The 20908-nt window shown below is 38.6% G+C and overlaps 1 protein-coding gene across 1 annotated transcript in view; it reads left to right on the top strand.

The window, feature by feature from the left end:
- Positions 1-17474: 17474 nt before the first annotated feature.
- The window catches only part of Mrpl48 (mitochondrial ribosomal protein L48), a 56464-nt gene continuing 53030 nt past the window's right edge, over positions 17475-20908 (top strand). Inside the window, exon 1 of the mRNA XM_076843990.2 lies at positions 17475-17587. Coding sequence (XP_076700105.1) covers positions 17567-17587 — 21 coding nt within the window. The 5' untranslated portion in view covers positions 17475-17566. The remainder of the gene's footprint in view (positions 17588-20908) is intronic.

The following is a 20908-nucleotide window of genomic DNA, read 5'->3' as shown; positions in this document are numbered from 1 at the left end:
GAGGAATCACAATATTTGACATCAAATTATACTACAGAGCTCTAGTAACAAAAACTGAAAATGGATGAAACTTGAGAACATTATGTTAAGTGAAATAAGCCAAACTCAGAAGATACTGGAATAAAAACAGACACATAGACCAATGGTACAAAATACAAGACACAGAGACAAAAATCACACAAATTCGGATATCCGATCTTTGACAAAGTCACCAAAAACATACATTGGAAAAAGCAATTTTAATAAAATTTAAACAATTTTAACAAATGGTCTTAGGAACACTGGTTATCCATATGAAGAAGAATGAGACTACACTCTTATATCTCACCCTGCACAAAATCAATTCGAAAGATCAAAGAACTAGGAATTACTACAGGGACACAGCCACATCAATGTTTATAGCAGCACAATTCACAACAGCTAAACTGTGAAACCAACCTAGATGCCCTTCAGAAGATACATGGATAAAGAAAATGTGATACACACACACACACACACACACAACACAGGAATATTATTCAGCAATAAAAGAGAATAAAATCATGGCACTTGCAGGTAAATGGGTAGAGTTAGAGAACATAATGCTAGGTGAAGTTAGCCAATCCCCAAAAAACAAATGCCAAATATTTTCTCTGATTTAAGGAGGCTGATTCATAGTGTGGTTGGGGGAGGGCATGGGGGATTAGATGAACTCTAGATAGGGCAAAGGGGAGGGAGGGGAAGAGAAGGGATATAGAGGTAGGAAAGACAGTGGAATGCAATGGTCATCATTATCCTAAGTACATGTATGAAGACAAGAAGGATGTGATCTGCTTTGTGTACAATCAGAGATATGAAAAATTATGCTCTATTTATGTAATGTGAATTGTAATGCATTCTGATGTCATATATAACAAATTAAAATTTAAAAAGACCTAGATATTAGACCAGAAATGATGCAACTCCTAGAAGAAACTGTAGGATCAACACTCCAACATATAGACACTGACAACTTCTTTCTCAATAGGACCCCTAAAGTTCAGGAAATAATGCCAAGCGTTAATATATGGGATAGCATAAAATTAAAAGGCTTCTGCACAACAAAGGAAACAATTAAGAATTTGAAGAGAGAACCTACAGAATGGGAGAAAATCTTTGCTAGCTACACTCTGACAGAGAATTAATATCCAGAATATATAAAGAACTCACAAAACTTTACACCAAAAAAATCTAATAACCCAGTTAATAAATAGGCATATGAATTAAACAGACACTTCTCAAAAGAAGAAATACAAATAACTAACAAATATGTGAAAGATGTTCAACATCATTAGCAATTAAGGAAATGCAAATCAAAATTTCATCTCACACCAGACACAATGGTAGTCATCAGGTATACAAATAATAATCAACTTTGGAAAAAGTGTCCCAGTTTACCATGTTGAGCTGGCATTGTATAGAAATTAACCGTCACATTGGTCTAGAAACGTTAAACTTCATTTTTTCCCATTTGTACAGGGGTAACACACCGTATTAAATATATAAGTTCTTTTTTTTTTTTTTAATTAATTTTTATTGTAGGTTGTTCAAAACATTACATAGTTCTTGATATATCATATTTCACACTTTGATTCAAGTGGGATATGAACTCCCATTTTTACCCCATATACAGATTGCAGAATCACTTCAGTTGCACAACCATTGATTTACATATTGCCATTCTGGAGTCTGTTGTATTCTGCTGCCTTTCCTATCCTCTACTATCCCCGCTCTGGTTTGATTACAGAAACTAATAAAGTATTCTCCAAATTAAAAAAAAGAATACAAATAATAATAAATGTTGAAGAGGATGTGGAGAAAAGAGAACACTTTTACAATGTTGGTGGGATTGTAAATTAGTATGACCACTATGAAAATGAGTATGGATGAATGGAACCACCACATGACTCAACTATACCACTTCTTGGTATTTATATTAAAGAATTGTAGTCATCATACTATAGTGATACATACACACCCATGTTTATAGCAGCACAATTTAGAGCCAAACTATAGAACCAGACTAAATGTCCATCAATAGATGAATGAATAAGGAAAATGTGGTATATATACATAGTAGAGTTTTATTCAGTGACGAAGAAAAATGAAATTATGTCATTTTCAACATAATGGATGGAACTTGAGAACATTATGTTAAGTGAAATAAGCCAAACTCAAAAGGTCAAGGGTCGTTATGTTTTCCCTCATGTGGAAGCTAGAGAGGTAAAAGGAAAAGAAAGATGGGGAATCTCATGAAGAGGGAAATTAGTAGAATAGAGGAAAGAGACAGGGGGTGGGGAGTAGGGGAAATACTGGGAATGATACTGGTCAAATTATATTGTTATATTGTGTGCATGTATGAATATACAACAACAAATCCCACCATTGTGTATAACTGTAATACATCGGTTAAAATGTGAAAAAATTATTTGTTCATTTGACAATTTAATCAACTAATAATTTATTATCCAATAGGTGAGGTGCTTGTGTGTGATACCTTAACATTAATCCCTTCCTTAAGGAGTTAGTTGAAGAGGAAATCCATGTGAAAAGTTAAATAATAAATATTTGAACATTTCAAAATAATAGAGATCTCACAATATGTTGCACAAACAATTGCTAAATAAGGAACAAAGTCCTCTCTAAGAGATTAGAGAAGTTATGACAAGGGTGAAATCTCAGTTGTCTGTTGGCACACTGGCAAAATTTGAGTAGATAAAAGGGAAAGAGAAAAGATAGGTATATTAAAATTTGTATAAAAGATTTATGATAACAGCAAAGAAACAATGTATTATCAACCAACTTGAAAATTACTACTATTGGGATTTTCCCCTTAGGATATAAAATGCCAGCTGCTGGTGGTAGAGTCAGTTGAAAATTCTCATTATTTTCATCCATAAAAATAAGATTTTATGGTCTCTCTTTATCTATGGAGAGATGGCCTTTATTTGTCAGCTCTGACAAATAAACTCTGGTGTGAAAAAAATAAGATTTTATTATCACTGATCCTATTATCTGTCTTCCTGACTTCACCTGACATACTAATTGCTATTTCCACTGGCACATCTGAGACTATCAAGGTCAGTGTATAGCCTTCACTGAGGAGGCTTGCAAAAACATCTATATTACACCTAGTACAACACAGACACCAGATATTATGGCAAGGTTGATATGTGCTATTTATGCACATGCAACAGTTTTTTGTTGTTGTTGTTGTTGTTGTTGTTATTTGTTTTGTTTGTGACAGGGTCTTTGGGCTGTATATAGCTCAGTGGTAGAGTACATGCCTAACATACACAAAGACCTGGGTTTCAGCCCTACTACACACACCAAAGGAGAAAAAAGGTCTCATTACATTGCCCAGTCTGACCTCAAACTTACCATCCTCCTGCTTCAGCCTCCAGAGTAGCTGGGACTACAGGTATGTACCACTGAGCCTGGTTATTCCACTGTCTTCCACTGGATATTCCACTAGTGGTGATGGTGGGGACACAGCTTATATGCTATGTGATATATTTACTAACATTATCAATTAGAAACAGTTCATCTGAGCCAGGTGCAGTTGTGCACACCTGTAATCCCTAGCAGCTCAGGTGTTTGAGGCAGGAGGATCATGAGTTCAAAGCCAGCCTCAGCAAATTAGTGAAGCCCTAAGCAACTTACCCAGACCCTATCTCTAAGTAAAAAATAAAAATGGCTGGGGATGTTGCTCAGTGGTTAAGTGTCCCTAGGTTTAATCCCAGGTATCAAAAAAAAAAAAAAAGAAAGAAAGAAAGAAAGAAAGAAACTTTCATCTGGGAGGAACAGAATCCCCAACCTCAATTAGTTTAAACAACAGGGTAGATTAAAAAAGGAGTCACAAGCTAGGACATCTTCAGGATTGGTAAATTACCACCCAGACATATCAACAAAGACCAGGTTCTTCTGTCTTTCTGCTCTGCCTTCATCAGAATATTGACTTTGTTCAGGCACTTGTTTCCTGAAAAATTATAAGATGGCTGGCTGCCATAGTTAAAGTTGATACATACTGATACTATCAAGTGCAGAAAAAGGAGATGTCTCTATGTATCTCTATTTATATGTGGAAAAAAAAAAATCCTAGAATCCCTCAATATACTCCCCGTTACGTCTCATTGGCCAGAATTGTTTCATATATCCATGAATTTTTTTTACACATTTGTATTATCAGTAGATTGATGTAACCTCAAAAGTGCAGAACAACTGTTTTTTTTTTTTTTTGCTTTGTATTTCCAACAGAGAACTACTGATATGCAGTAGTCAAATTCCTTGTGGAAGGAATAAATGAACAACAAAATATTTTAGGACAGAACATACTGAAAATTGACTATAGAAAACATTGGTATTGGACTGCCAATGTCACTTTCTGTCTTTTCCTCCTTATAACAAAATGGTAGAACGCCCCTGGGTTCAATCCCCAGGACTGGAAAAAAAAAATCACCTGAGTAATAGAGGTACAACTACTTTACAACTCCAATTTAGATTTGGTGGGGAGGAGTATCGGGGATTGAACTCAGGGGTGCTTAACTACTGAGCCATATCCCCAGCCCTATTTTGTATTTTATTTAGAAACAAGGTCTTGCTGAGTTGCTCAGGGCCTTGCTAAGTTTCTGAGGCTGTCTTTGAACTTGTGATCCTCCTGCCTCAGCCTCACAAGCCACTGGGATTATAGGTGTGTGCCACTGTACCTGGCTTCCAACTTAGATTTTGTAAGAGTATATTATGGTTAATAGACTGCAGATATCATACATACATTTACTACTTCATCCACCACTTTAAAACACCACTTTAAAAACTTAGTAAGATCTGGGTGAATCTTAATTTTCTTCTCCAGAATGAATTACAGGCATGCACACCGCACCTGGCTTTACCTACATTTTATTATAGCTAAAGTCCAAGAGATGAACCACTGTTGGTAAAAAATATTTGCATTACTATACCATATCAGTCTGGTGTTCAGGACAGAAGTGTGAGCTGGAGATAGAGATTTTGAGTCAACATCTTAGCAGTGTCTGTTGTGGTAATGAAGATGGATCATTATCACTTAAGTAGAGTGGAGGATAAGAAGGCCAGGCTAAAATCCTATAGAATAGCAAAGTGGGTTTTTGTTTGTTTGTTTTTATTTTGTTATAAGATGGGATTGTCATGTTGCCCAGGCTGACCTTGAATTCCTGGGCTCAGGTGATTACCAACCTCAGTTTCCTGAGTAGCTGGGACTATAGATGTACACTACCATGCCCATCAATCTTTAAACTCAGGAAGAGAAGAAAATCTGTAAAGAAATTCCAGGCTGTTAGGGGGAATATCAAGGGAAAGAATGTTGACAGGAAAGCCAACATGGGAAGATAATTTTCAAAAAGAAAGATGAGGACTGCGCACTGAAAGGCAGGAGGATGGCAAGTTCAAGGCCAGCCTGGATAACTTAATGAGGTCCTGTCTCAAAATTTAAAAAACATAATAAGAACTGGGGATATAGCTCAATGGTAAAATGTCCCTAGGTTCAGTCCTCAGTACCTGCCTCCCAAAAGAGAAAGAAAGGTAAGGTCTCTGCAGCATTAAACACATCAGAGCAACTAATCCAAAGACTGAAAACGTTCACTGAATTGCTATCAGAAGGTGAATAATGTGCAAATGAGCACAAGGGAACTTTTTGTGGTTATAGAAATGTTCTAAGATTGGATTGTGGTGATGATCACACAATTCTGAACATTTTCTAAAAATGACTGAATTATACACCTAACATGAGTAATTTTTATGGCATAGAAATTATACCTTAAAAAGGTGTTATTTTTTGAAGAGTTACTGGTGGCCTGGGTCTAAGAAATATCAATGGTGTAATTAGGACAGAAACCATATTTGGATTAGAAGTAAATTCAAGATGAAGAAATGGAGGCAAGAATTTTTCTTTTTAATTTAAGGAATTTGATTCTAAGGGAAGGAATGAAAAATATAAGTACCTAAAGAGGCACAGGACATCTATAAAGAGAAGAAGATAATGAGTTTAGTTTTTCATATATTCCATTTGAAGTGAGAATCCAATAGCTAGATGTAGATAAATATTATTTTTATTTTAGAGTAGGAGTTACAGCAAATTGCTTAATAGAAGGTTTCACAATAGGTGGGCAGGGGGTTGAAGCAATTCATGACATATGAAGACCCCCTCTTTGATCTCTGGGGAAACTCCATTTTCCAGAACTACTGAGCTCGGAGAATATCTACATGGCTTCTTCATTTCCAATCAGCTTTCAGGCATATAAACTTCTGCTGAGGTTGGCTTTGAACTCACAATCCTCCTGCCTCAGCCTCCTGAGCTGCTGGGATTATAAGTGTGCACCACTGTGCCCAGCTCTCATGTACTAGTTTTAAAAGCTTATTAGAATATGGGAATCACTACAACCTATTCACATTAGTATAGGATCTTATATTCCTCCCTCCTGTCCTTGTAACTTCTGGTTATTTTCTCTCTATACCCAACTTTATAATGTTGAAGGAAAAATAATGATTTTATGTATGTATGTATGTATTTATGGGACTGGGGATACAACCCAAGGGCACTTTAACCCTGAGCTATATCCCGAATTCTTTTTATTCTTTCAGACACGTCTTCCTAAGTTGCTGAGGGTCTCGCTAAATTTCTGAGACAATCCTCCTGCCTCAGCCTTCCTAGTTGCTGAGATTATAAGCATTTACCACTTTATGCAGCTAAAATAATGCTATTTTAAATGTTCATTAATGAATTTCATGGGAAGCATTGTTGTTAATTACATTCACCTTGACATGAGAAAAGGATTAGTCTTGTTCAGGCCCTAAATAATTGCACATGTAAATCTCAAAAAAAAAAAAAATCCTAATGATTTATTTTCAAAGTAATGATAAAATAAGAATAAAAATTCTAATAGACCTAATGATCTTTTCAAAAATTTTTAAAACCAAATTTTGTTAGGACATTTCTATTAATGCATAATGTTGAAAAACTTTTTTCAAGTGAAGCTGACATATTGGTTCTTTGGCTTCAGACAGGGAACCCTTCAGGTAACTATTCTAGGAAAGATTTTTTTTTTTTTAATCCTAGTATCTCAAACCATTTATAGAATGAAAGGGTCATTCTATAAACTTTTTGTGTCCTGAGGTAAACCAGGATTCTGTTTATTTTGATATCAAATACCACAACTTGAGGGCTGGGTTTGTGGCTCAGTGGTAGAGCATTTGCCTGGCACGTATGAGGCACTGGGTTTGATCCTCAGCACCACATAAAAATAAATAAAATAAAGAAGCCAGACATGGTGGCGCATGGCTATAATCCCAGCAGTTTGGGAGGCTGAAGCAGGAGGATCACAAATTCAAAGCCAGCCTCAGCAAAAGTGGGGCACTAAGCAACTCAGTGAGACCCTGTCTCTAAATAAAATACAAAATAGATGGGCTGGGGTTGTGGCTCAGTGGTAGAGCGCTCATCTAGCACGTGAGAGGCCCTGGGTTCCATCCTCAGGAAATAAACAAATAAAATAAAGGTATTGTGTACAACTAAAAAATAAAAAAAATACAAAATAGAGCTGGGGGTGTGGCTCTGGTCGTAGAGCCCCTGAGTTTAATCCCCAATACCCCCCAAAATAATAATAAAGGTATAAAAAAATTCAGCAACTTAAGTTGGGGATGTAGCTCAGTGACAGAGCACTTGCCTTTTCCCAGCATGGGCGAGACCCTAGGTTCAATCTCTAGCCCCCTGAATACAACAACTACAACAAAGATCACAATCTAGTTTGTTTGCTGATTTACTGAGCAAACATTATTCAATCAGAGTTTTCCACTGTCACAGTAATTTGAACAATATAAAACCTTTTCTGTTTATTCTGGGAGGAAAATTGTTCTGAAGGTTTTTACTCTATTATAACATTTTATTGTTGCAAATAAACCTTGACTCAATTATTTTTTTCAAAAGTTGTTTTTTAGCATTGGTTGTGAAGAGAAATCTGGGTCTTAGTCCCAGCTGTCATTAACTTCCAGTGACCTTGAGACCTTAGGCCTTTTCCCTGAAGGTTTCAATTTCTATGCCTGTAAAATAAGATGGACTACATGACTTTGGATTTTGCAATGGTTCCCTAAATATGACACCAAATGCACAGATAACTAAAATAAAGTAGATAAATTATATTTCATTAAATTTAAAAAATGTGTATCCAAGGACACTACAAAGAAAGTGGAAAGACAACCAATATAAATATATATATACACACATACACACACGTACATGTGAATATTTACCATATATCTGAAAAGAAGTAATATCCGGGGCTGGGATTGTGGCTCAGTGGTAGAGCACTTGCCTAGCATGTGTGAGGGATTGGGTTTAATTCTCAGCACTGCAAATAAATAAGTAAATAAATAATAAAGGTCCATTTACAACTAAAAAAAATACTTAAAAAAAGAAGTAGGGGCTGGGGTTGTGGCTCAGCAGTAGAGCGCTCAGCTCGGACAAGCGAGACCTTGGGTTCGATCCTCCGCACTGCATACAAAAATAAACTAGTGAAATAAAGGTGTTGTGTCTAATTACAACTAAAAAATAAATATTTTTTTAAAAAAGAAGTAATATCCAGGATGTACATGTAGAACTCCTACAACTCAACTACAAAAATAGAAACCATCCATTCTGAAAATGGGCAAAGACCTTAAATGGACATTTCTCCAAAGAAAGTAAACAAATGGGGGCCCAGGGCTGTAGTTCAATGGTAGAGTGCCTGCCTCACAGGTGTGAGGCACTGGGTTCGATCCTTAGCACCACATAAAAATAAATAAAAAAAAAGATATGGTGTCCATCTACAACTAAAAAAATATTTTGGAGAAAAAAGAAAATAAACAAATGACCAAAAACACATGAAAAAAGGCTTGACATCATGATTCATTAGGGCAATGCAAACCAAAACCTCAGTAAAACACCATATCAGAGTCCTTGGATGGCTTTAAAATATCAAAATAAAAAATTTTAAAAAGCGTTGGCAAGAATTTTGAGAAACTGAAACCTTCAAACAAATGTTTGTACACAAATATTCATGGTATTATTCACAATAGTCAACAGAAACAACCTAAGTGTCCACAATAGATGGATACAAAGATATATTGTTCAGCCATAAAACAGAATAAAGTATTGATATTTTCAACATGGATGAACTTTGCAAGCACACTCTCATAGCAGTCCCAGTTTGAACAGTGAATTACCAGGTCACCCAGTCTATAAGAAGCTCTGACTTTGGGCTATGAGATTCTAACATAGGGCTTTAGGACCTCAGAAAGGTTTTTGTGATGACGTCACCTCTAAGAAACTAAAACCCATAGGCCTCCAGGAAATTGGAGGCAGGGCTGGAGACATGAGCACTTCACCCAAACCTCAGCTCCCAGGTGATCATTTTAGTAGAAAACCAGATGTTTCCTTCGGGACCCAAGGTCCCGTGACTAAGGTGAAACTATGGCAAAATACGAGGGACCGAGTCAGCGGAGACCGTGAAAGAAAACAGCCGCACCCGTTAAAGGGAGACCACACTCAGCATGGCCGCCCGAGTCTTAATGGAGGAGGAGCACCACTTCACTGGCAGGGCGGGAGGCGGGCCCTGGTACGCAAACTACTTTCAGCGGACCAATGGGGAGCGGTGAGGGGTGGAGCTAGCCGGGTTGGCTGGAGAGCGGCGGGGTTAGCTGGTCCTGGCTGGCCTTGTCAGTCTGCGGTCGCCACGTTATCTTCAGTTTTTGCTGCTGAGTTTTGCTCAATGTTGTGCCGCCGTCAGCGCTTCCGGTCTGAACTGTGGCTGAGCTGATCAGTCTTGTGTCTGTCCCTCCTTTTCAAGCCTCCTTTTACAGGCCTTGTTGTTTCTTCCCTCTCTTTTGAGATGACTCATCTCTTTGAATTGGCGGCGCCAGGTGTGGCCTGACACGTTTGAACTTAATTTTTTTTTTCTGATTATAAACATACATGCATATTTTAGAAAACTGAAAAGATATGAAAAGAGTAATGATTTAGTCACCCACCAGTTGAAAATAAAGAAAAAGAAAACCATGATTAACTGCTGTCATTATTTTTCTGTGAATCTTTTTTAATACAATGGGACAAACTAATATTGGTTGAATACTGTTTTTTATCATTTTAATAGAGTGCATTAAAAGTGATGCCCGCCTGTAATCCCAGCAATTCTGGAAGCTGAGGCAGGAGGATTGGAAATTCAAGGCCAGCCTTTGCAATTTAGCGAGACCTTCAGCAATTTAGCTAAATCCTGCCTCAAAAATAAAAATAATAATAAGGGCTGGGGATGTGGCTCAGTGATAAAGCTGCCTGTGGGTTCAATTAAAACCCATAGGATAAAGTATTCCGTGGATGAATGTGCCATAATTTTTATATTTTCCAATTGAGCATTTAAACACTGAACCGAGTGGATAGCAGATTGGAGGTGGGGCAGGTAGGAAAGGAGAGCTGCTAAGAACTGGCCATTCTACAACTTCACCATCCCTTTGAAAGTTGTTCCACAGGCATTAGAAGATTTTAGTCTTTATGATACTAGGATTCTAGAGTAGTACAGTCTTGAGAAACTCAAGAATTATAACATTTTGGAATAGAAAATACCTCAGAAGAAAGGAGGAAGCTTTCTTTGAAGTAGGATTACGAAAGTATAGGAACCTTCTCAAAGCTGAATTCCTTAAGTTTAGAGTGTTGCCTCATAGCTATGTTCCAAGTCAGAGAGAGGAAGGAAGGAAAGAAGAAAATAAAGAAGTTAGAATTCTAACCCAACCTTCTCAGGTAGATTTCCTAGGTATCCAAATATGGTTCACCTTCAACTGCAGAGGTTTTGTTTTGTTTTGATTTGTTTTTGGTCATATTGGGATTGGGTATTGAACCTGGGGTACTCTATCACTGAGCTCCATATATCCACAACATTTTTTTTTTTTTTTTTTAAAGGCAGGGTCTCACTATGTTACCTAGACTGACCTCAACTTGCAAGCTCAAGGGATCCTCTTGACTTAGCCTCCTAAGTAGCTGTGGCTACAGTCATGCACCACATGCCCAGTGGAAGGAGTTTCCGTGGGTTTATTCACTTATTTATTTGATGTATAGAAATAACTTAATTCCTTTTGATCCTCTCCATGTGGCCCTGAGGAAGGAGAGACTTACTGCTCAGGGGCTCTATAATAATGTTGAACTTGCCTGAATATGGGTCTCTAGTTAACAATTATAAAATGAGGTAACAATGAGAGGGTAGATGAGGATAGAATCTCAGGTTTACAGGTATCCTGGTTTCTCTATGCTGGAGGAACTCTATGTAGCAGGAACTCTTCCAGTATTACTGTGCTGGACCTGAGCTGACCTGGATCAACCAGAACACAGGTTTTGGGCTTCTAGAAAAATTCTTATCTGAATTGCATACATTGCCTGGTAAGTGGTTCACTGCACCCTCTCTCCTCATTCTGATGCTTCTATGACTTCACTACCCACTTGAATTACTTTTTTCAATCACTTTCATCATCCTTTAGGTGCCTCTCCAGGGTTAGGTAATCACTACTCACTCAGCCCAGACCTGTACAAACAGAAAATAGGTTAAGAAGAGGCTGGGAGTGAGCACCATCTTTCTGTCTTTTCCTAGGCTGCCAGCCTCTTTTGCCTCTGACCTTTTATGTTGTTGTTCCTTTTAAGTATGATATCCTTTGTACCAAAATTAACCCCCCCCCAAAAAAAAAATAGAAGCAGAAAAATCCTACTGAAGATAAAATACTTTTTAATTTGAGCTAGCTTAATTTATATATTTTCACTTAAGCCATAAATTAGAGCTTTTTGACACCATTGGGAAACTTTATATTATAGGTGACTATAGAACGATTACTTTAAAGGAAGTTTAACCTGAGATCAAACATAAAGGGCCTCTCTTTTTTTCTTTTGTTCCCTAAGGTTTTCTTTGATGTGGCTAGGCTGAGGACTGGAGCAGGGTGGTTCCCCCCCCCACCCCTAAAGCTTTTAAAAGAAGTCTAGCTTGTGAAAATAAATCCAGAAATGCCAGGTATCTCCATACTTTTTTTTTTTTTTTTGCAAGATCTGGGAAAAATCTAAAATCCATAGTTTTATCTAGCAACTTTTCAATATGTACATATTCATTATTTCATTCATTTGTTAGAGCCTCATTATGTCCTTTAATCTATGTCAAATGCTGAGGATACAAAGAAAATTAAAGAATATTTCTCTAAAAATGCTCATAACCCAATGGAGAAGATACATAAATAAGCAAATAGTTACAGTAGTCTGTGTTGGGGGCAGGAGAAAGAGATTGTGGAAGTATAGAAAAGAGAACACACCATTCCCGTACAGTGGTTGGAAAAAGTTGCTTAGGAAGGTATTATTAACCTGTGTCTTGCTAGCAGAATATGAATTTTCCAGATGAATGAGTAAAGAAATATTATCTCAGCAGAGAGTGCAAAAACAGGGAGATGTGATAGATTACATTATGATTACAGAATTACAGGATTTTATTTGGCTGTTGAAAGGGTGGGAAATGAAATAGAACCTAGAAAATAAAGGACTAGGTATGCATATTCAGGAGTTTGGACTTGATCCTATAAGCCACTAAAGGGAGACACATTAGATTTATACTTAAATTAATTAAAATTACATTAACTTAGAATCCAGTCTCTAAGTCAGATTAGTTTAATTTCAAGTGCTCAATAGCCACTGTGGTTGGTAGCTGCCTATGGACAGAACAGATATTTTTTTACATGTCTGCAGAAAGTTCTGTTGAATAGCACTGCTACTTGGCATGGGTGGGGACATTAAATAACCTTAGGCAGATGAGTATCAAGATCATATTTGTGGGGCTGGGGATGTGGTTCAAGCGGTAGCACGCTCGCCTGGCATGCGTGCGGCCCGGGTTCGATTCTCAGCACCACATACAAACAAAAGTTGTGTCCCCCGAAAACTAAAAAATAAATATTAAAAAAAAAGATCATATTTGTGTTTAGAACTATCACTCTGGCCTGGCACAGTGGCAGACATCTGCAATCCCAGCAACTCAGGAGGTTGAGGCAGTAGGTTCACAAATTCAAGGTTCGCCTCAGCGATTTAGCAAGACCCTCAGTAATTTAGTAAGACTCTGTCTTAAAACAAAAAATCTAAAGGACTGGTAACATAGCATAGTGATAATGTGACCTGGGTTCAAACTCCAGTACCAAAGAAGAAAACAATATTCTGGCTGGGCATGATGGAACATGCCTGTAATCTCAGCACCTAAGGTGGCTGAGGCAAGAGTTATATCAAGTTAAAAGCCAGCCCCACCAACTTAGAGAGGCTGTAAGTAACTTACTAAAACCCTGTCTCAAATTTTCAAAAAATTTTACAAAGGGCTAGGCATGTGGCTCAGCGGTTAAGTGCTCTGGATTCAATCCTTGGTACCAAAAGCAAAACAACAAAAACAAAACTTCACTCTGATGGCAGCATGAAAAATGGCATGGAGGAGAAAAAGAAAGGGATTTGTCCTTTTTCTTCTTTCTTTCTTTCTTTCTTTTTCTTTTTTTTGTGGTACTAGAGTGCCGCAGTCTGGCTGGCTGCAGCAAAATAACCCCGGGGGTGACGAACAACTTGTGCAGATTGATACAGCAGGAGTAGTAGCCGTTTATTGTAGGACCAGAGAGATATTTATACATTCCACACAGCTTATCTTAATTAGCATAAACTAGATACAGCAGTCAACCAATAAGGAATCTCCACACTTACTGGCTCCCTTTTGTAACTTTACAAACCACTCCCTCTGGCATTTTGCCAGGCACCATCCAGACTTGTTTACAGACTCTAACATTTCTCTGGCAAAATGCCAGGCGCCATCCTGACTTGTTTACAGACTCTAACACTAGAGATTGAACATTTAACCCAAGGGTACTTTACCACTGAGCTACATCCCACACCATTTTTATTTATTTATTTTTAGTTGTAGAAGGGCACAATGTCTTTATTTTATTTATCTATTTTTATGTGGTGCTGAGGATCAAACTCAGTGCTTCACATGTACTAGGCAAGCATTCTACCACTGAGCTACAACCCTAGTCCTCCCACACCATTTTTTTTGTCCTTGATAGCTCAAGGATGAAGTAAAAAAGCAGAAGTCTCGTACCTGGAAAGTGACCTGTCAAGCTGTCTTTATTTTCCCCAAGAAATTCTTGGGGCTGGGGATGTGGCTCAAGCGGTAGCGCGCTCACCTGGCATGCAGGCGGCCGGGGTTCGATCCTCAGCACCACATACAAACAAAGATGTTGTGTCCCCCGAGAACTAAAATAAATAGATATAAAAAAAAGAGAAATTCTTAGCTTTTTATCTAAAAAAATTATATATATATATATATATATATATATATATATATATTAAAAAAAGGGGGCGCTGGGGATGTGGCTCAAGAATTAGCACGCTCGCCTGGCATGTGTACGGCCCAGATTCTATCCTCAGCACCACATACAAACAAAGATGTTGTGTCCGCTGAAAACTAAGATAAATAAATAAATAAAAGAAATTCTTAGTTTTTAGAGGCTAGACATAAAATTAGTCAGTAGCCTAAGAATGATGGATATATAAGGATTTCTGGTTACATTTAATTTGGGAAAATGTGAGAAGTTGAGTAAGTTCACATACCTTCATAACACGACATCAGCAACAATAATGTTCATTCCGATGGATTCATGGATACTGACGATATCTTTTTATCCATAGATTCTGATTTTACCTCCATTTAGGGTTCTAGATTTTTCTGACCTTTTGAAATATTCTAGTTGCCTTGGGAATCCTTTTACATATATACAAAGAACCTTTCCTTTATTCCTTCTTTTTCCCTTTCCCTTTTCCTACTCTTCAGAATATATGAACAACATGAAGATAGATTTGTATTTTTTCAGATTGTATTTATCTGAACTGGACAAGGACAACAACTCTTTGTCTTAGTCCATCTGTCCCTTTTGCAAGCCTACAGTCACAATCCTATGGAGCAGGGGGAACACAGGAGTTGAAATGGGATAGCCTACCTTTTTTTTTTTTTTTGATGGTACTGGGGATTTGAACCCAGGGTCTTGTGCATGTGAGGCAAGGACTCTACCAATTGAGCTACATCTCCAGTTCCATATTATGACCTTTTTTAACTAGGTACCTTCTTCTTGTCTCTGTTTCTCATCTATGCAATGGGTTTAAGGATCCTTAGCCCCACAGAGGAAATGAGGGGATTAAATGAAACCACACACCTGGAAGGATCTCCATCTGACCCCCCCATCACACACACAGCATTTGATAGGTTTTTTTAAAAATTAAATTAAATTAAATTTTATTTTATTGGTACTGGGGATTGGACCCAAGGATGCTTTATCACTGAGTCACATCCCCAGACCTTTGTATTTTATTTTTTGAGAAAAAGGAAAAAGAAGTTTTATTTTTTTGCTAGCAAAGCAAAAACACAGAGGATGTGAAACCGCCCATCATAGAGGGGAACAGAGGGCCTTTAAAAAGTTATTTTTTATTTTGAGACAGGGTCTCTCTAAGTTGCATAGGACCTTACTAAGTTGCTGAGATTCTGTTTAGATCTCTGAGTGGATAAGGCCCACTCACATTAGGTAGGGCAGTCTGGTTTTTTTTTTTTTTAATTTATTTTATAGGTGTAAATGGACACAACACAATGCCTTTATTTTTTTATGGGGTTCTGAGGATCGAACCCAGGTCTCGCCTGTGTTAGGGAGCGCTCTACTGCTGAGTCACAATCCCAGCCCCAAGGGCATTCTGCTTTATTAAATCCACTGAGTTAAATGTTAACCTCAGCTGGGTGCAGTGGCACAAGCATGAAACTCCAGCAGATGGAGAGGCTGAGGCAGGAGGACTTCAAGTTCAAAGCCAGCCTCAGCAATTTAGCAAGGCCCTTAGCTAGACCTTGTCTCTAAATAAAACATAAAAAGTCTGGGGACCTGGCTCAAGGGTTAAGCACCCCTAGGTTCAACCACTGGTACCCCTCCAAAATTAGTCTCACCTCAAAATAACATCACAGTAACACCCAGAAGGATGTTTCACCAACTACCTGGGCACACCCCATTAGTCAGGTTGACACATACAATTAACAATCATAGTCTCCTAGCAGATCTGCCACAGAGGGGAGAAGAGCTACCTTTGGGGAGAAGTAGATTTATATAAATTTCTTTCTGTGGCTCCTTAGAATTTCATCATAGGAAGCATTGATAAAATATTAGGATAGGGATTTTGGCAATAAACCAAATTAACCTATCATTGAAACCTCATTCATATTCATCTGCTTTTACACATTTCCTCGCCAATAACAATAATAAAAGCTAAGCAAAAGCAACAATCGTTCATTGTTAAACAATGTATTTCAAATTTGCATATTTGTTATTTCACATAATGCTGACTTTACCTGTCATGCACTCCCTTTGTACACAGAGTTTATGTGTATATTGCTGTAACTTGAATTCCTAATTGCGCATTAATTTGCTTGTTTATGACTTGGCTTCCCCACTAATTTCTATGTGCTACTCAAGGTCAGGGGCCATTTAATACTCATTTTTGTGTTCCCAGGATTCTACCGAAGGGCTGGCATAAAGTGTGTTATACAAATGGTTGATTTACTGAGGGTTAAGTAAGTGAACGTGTGAAGTGATTTTTATCTCATGTGAGAAGGGGTGTGTCAGAGATAAAACACTTTACAAAACCACACCGATTTTGAAACTCAGCTCTGTCTCAACTGTCCCGAGACAAGTCCCTTAACACCACCTCTCTCTCTCTCTCTCTCTCTCTCTCTCTCTCTCTCTCTCTCCCTTTATTTATTTATTTTTTAATGTGGTGCTGAGGATCAAACCCAGGGCCTAGCACGCGCTTGACGAGCCCTCTACCGCTAAGCCACAACCCCAACCCCAGCCCCAGCTCCCTTAACTTCTTGATGCATCGATATCTTTATAAGATGGAGTGATATTTCCCTAATAGGAATGTTGTAAGGAATAAAGTGATATACTGAGTAAAGTATTGCACATGGTGGCCACTCGATAAAAGTTGCCAATTATAAGGCAATTGAATGTCAGGTTCACATTGGGTAAGTCAGCTCTGAAATAGAGGTCAGAAGTCAAGATTTCCCCGACTTGTGCTAGATGCTGGAATGAATTAATCAGATGGGGTCTGAGTCCTTAAGGAACTCGATCAAATGTGGGGCAGAGATGGTAACAAATAATAAATATATAGTTCAGCAGAGGAGATGCCAGAACTGTGTGCAAAACACCCGGCTAACACAGAGATGACAACTGATTCTGCCTGGAAAAACAGCAGTGGAGGTGACACAAGCTGTAGCGAGGAGTGGAGTCTGGGGGCATTTCCCGACGTTGAGTCTCGGAAGCTGCCGGAACCAAGGTGCTGCGGTAGTGGAGTGATTTCGGTGGGATATTGTTACCGGACCTGTTCAAGGCCGGTCCGTCAGCGTTTTCAGACGCAAAGGGGTCGCGGCTGCGGATCTTCGGTCTACACTTTTAGAGGTCACAGCAGCAAAAGATGAACGGAACCCTGGGGAAGGTAACACAGTTTCCAGGCAGGGCTCTGGGGAAAGGAGTAGAGAGAGCAGAGCTGGGGATGGAGGCTTGCAGACATCCGGGTATGAGATCTGAGGAGAAATAGGCCCTTCCCAGCAGTCTGTGCGGGCTCGCAGTCAAAGGGGATGTTCTGCTTCCTCGGCCTTGGGCTCCCTGGGCTGCACAGACCTACGCCACGCCCCTTCCACTTGCCACACTTGCCGCTCCGGGCCTGGGAAGGGAAGAGCCCCCAAAGAGAAAGCCGACACCGATATGTGGTTACCAAAAATATTCTGATCTTGGGCAGGTCATTTTATTTTGTTTTGCATTTAGTCAACTTCCAGAATTCTTCTGCTGAAATTTTTTTTTTTTTTTTTTTTTTTTTTTTTTTGTCTTGCTGAATTGGTTGGGATGTGAAGCTACCTGGTGATTAAGGGAAGAGTAATGATAAACTGCACTTTTTGTTTCAAAACTTTAAGTGGCTATTGCAGAATCGTTTGAAACTCCATTCTTAAAATTGCATTCCATTCCCCCTTCCTCCATGTTGAGGATTCTACCTAGGGTACTCTTAACACAGAGCTACATCCCTAGCCCTGTTTTGCTTTTTTTTTTTTTTTTTTTTTTTTTTTTTGAGAGAGAATTTCAATATTTATTTTTCAGTTTTCGGCAGACACAAGATCTTTCTTTGTATGTGGTGCTGAGGATCAACCCAGGCCTCACGCATGCTAGGCGAGCGCGCTACTGCTTGAGCCACATCCCCAGCCCTGTTTTGCTTTATTTTTGAGAAAGGGTTTCACTAAGTAGCTGAGCCTGCCTTCGAATTTGCAGTCCTATCTCAGCCGTCTGAGTAGCTGTAGAGTAACTGGAATAACACATTCACCACTGGCTTGGCTTTGCCCATTCTTTTAACAGATTTAAGGTTTCAATTGGGTGGGCTCTTTCAGTTGTATCATGCTGCTTAGATTAATGTGTTTGTTTTGAAATTTGCATTAAAAATTTAGGCATTAAGTTGTAGAGACTGTATCTCCATAATACACAAGTCAGCATACTCATTGCTGTTCATGATCTATGTGTAGTTACCTAGGGGCTGCCCCTGAATGTCTCTAGATTTGAGTTTCTCTAGAGGCCCTCCCTTACTCAATTCTTTATGAACTGACTCACTTGTTCACCTCATCCAATTTGTGAGAATTTGGCCAGATCTGATGTAATTTTAATATAAGGTAATCAGAAAGTTTGAAAATTCCATTGTTACAGATGGTCACATTGGTGACTACTCTTCTGCTGTGTTTGCCTTGATTCTGTGGAATGCCTGCCTGATCATTTTTCAAGGAATACTATTTCCTTCCATTCTTTCCTCCAAAAGAGCCTAAGGAAATCTGCCCTTAAGGCCATAATCTAAGAAATACAAGGACTCCTCCAAGTCTAATTGATCCCTTCCAGACTCCTTTGTTACTTACTTTACTCTTCCATTCTGCTTGACCAGCTATTCTTAGAATTATTTTTCTTTCTTGAGAAGGATTTTCACTGTGTTGCTAAGGTTTGCTCCAGCTGCAAGTGAGCCTCATGCCTTAGTCTTTCAAGTATCTGGGATAATAGGAGAGGACCATTTTGCCTGGTTTTCATTATTTTTCAAATGCTGAATCCCTGATTTTTTTAAAAAAATTGTTTTTGTAGTTGTAAATGGACATAAGGCCTTTGTTTGTTTATTTTTATGCGGTTCTGAGAATGGAACCCAGTGCTTCACAAATGCTAGGCAAGCACTCAGCCACTGAGCTACAGACCCAACCCTGAATTCCTGATTTTTAATCTTGTGATTCCTTCTTTCTTTGAGTATCCTCCTCCTTGGCACCACCTATTGGAATCTCCATTCTTCAAGACCCAGCTCACATTTCTTTTTTTCCATAAAACCTTTCTGACCATTCTGGCTCAAGTGCCCATTTTTTTCTGAACTCCTAGCTAGTATTATCTTTTGACACCTGATTGTGTGTGGTGTTATTGATACTGATCTTGGGTACAGGTTCTTGTTCCCCAGTTTTAAAGAATAAACACCCCAGACCCAAGGCAAACATAGAGAGCAAGTTTTATTTGAGAAAGGGAGATAGAGACAGACTTCTCTGAAGAGAAGAAGTGGGGCCTTCAAAACAAAAAGCCCATGGGACAGGATGAGACTTATTTTCTAATAAATCACAGAACCCCCTCTTTAATTATTGTCTTTTTTTTCTCCCCCATGTCCTTGACCAAAGGCTGGAGCACTGAGGTTAACTGTTAGTAACCCATTGTTCTCTCTTTGACAAACAGATGTCATCTTCTTTCACCCCCCCATCCTTTTATCACCTGTGCTGACTTTCTGACCTTTGTCCATGCCTCAGTTTATTGAGGAATGTGACACATCCCGTCCACTTAGATTAAGTGGGGCTGCAGGCAGATTGCTTTTGGGGTCAGAACAGTGGGCCTATTTATTTATTTATTGGTGGTACCAGGAATTGAACTCAGGGGCACTCAACCACTGAGCCACATCCCCAGCCCTATTTTGTATTTTATTTAGAGACAGGGTCTCATTGAGTTGCTTAGAGCCTTGCTTTTGCTGATGCTGCCTTTGAACTTGTGATCCTCCTGTCTCAGCCTCCCGAGCCCCTGGGTTTACAGGCATATGCCACAGTGACTGACTCAGTGGGCCCATTTTATAGAATTATTCTCTTATCCTTATGTTACAGCCATTCTTATCTAACTGTCCCTTAACATTGTGACCATCCTTACTTCGGGCTATCTTAAAGTATTAGTTCATCCTTTACATTTATGGAAAAATCTCATGAGATTCACATCTGACCTGGGTTCTATCTTTTGCTAGCTATATGACCTTGGACAGGTTATTTAACCTCGCTGTGCTTCAGTTTTCTATGTATTGCATATAGATAATGATACCTACCACATAGAATTGTTGTCAAAATTTTAGAGGATAAAGTTAGTAGGAGTAGGTACTTTGTAAGGTGTGAAGGATAATATAAGCAAGAATATTGATATTCTGTAGTTAATAAACTGCTATCAATTGCATGATCTTATTTCGTCTTCACAATTTTATGAGATAATCCTGGCAGACACAAGAGATAAGGAAACTCAAATCAGTGTGATTATAAAACTTGTGTTCTTAACTGCCAGAAGGGTCTGTGCAGAGACAAGCTTTGATGAATCAAAGACCTAGGATTTAGAACAGAAACTGTGCAAATGCTAGAAAAAAACATAGGGTCAACACTTCAACATAATGGCACAGGTGTAGACTTCCTTAATAAAACACCTAAAGCTCAAGAAATAAAACCAGGAATCAATA

Source organism: Callospermophilus lateralis, chromosome 2 (assembly GCF_048772815.1).
Source record: "Callospermophilus lateralis isolate mCalLat2 chromosome 2, mCalLat2.hap1, whole genome shotgun sequence".
Lineage (NCBI taxonomy): Eukaryota > Metazoa > Chordata > Mammalia > Rodentia > Sciuridae > Callospermophilus > Callospermophilus lateralis.
Note: the sequence above shows the minus strand (reverse complement) of the source record. Positions and strands in the feature narration are given on the sequence as shown.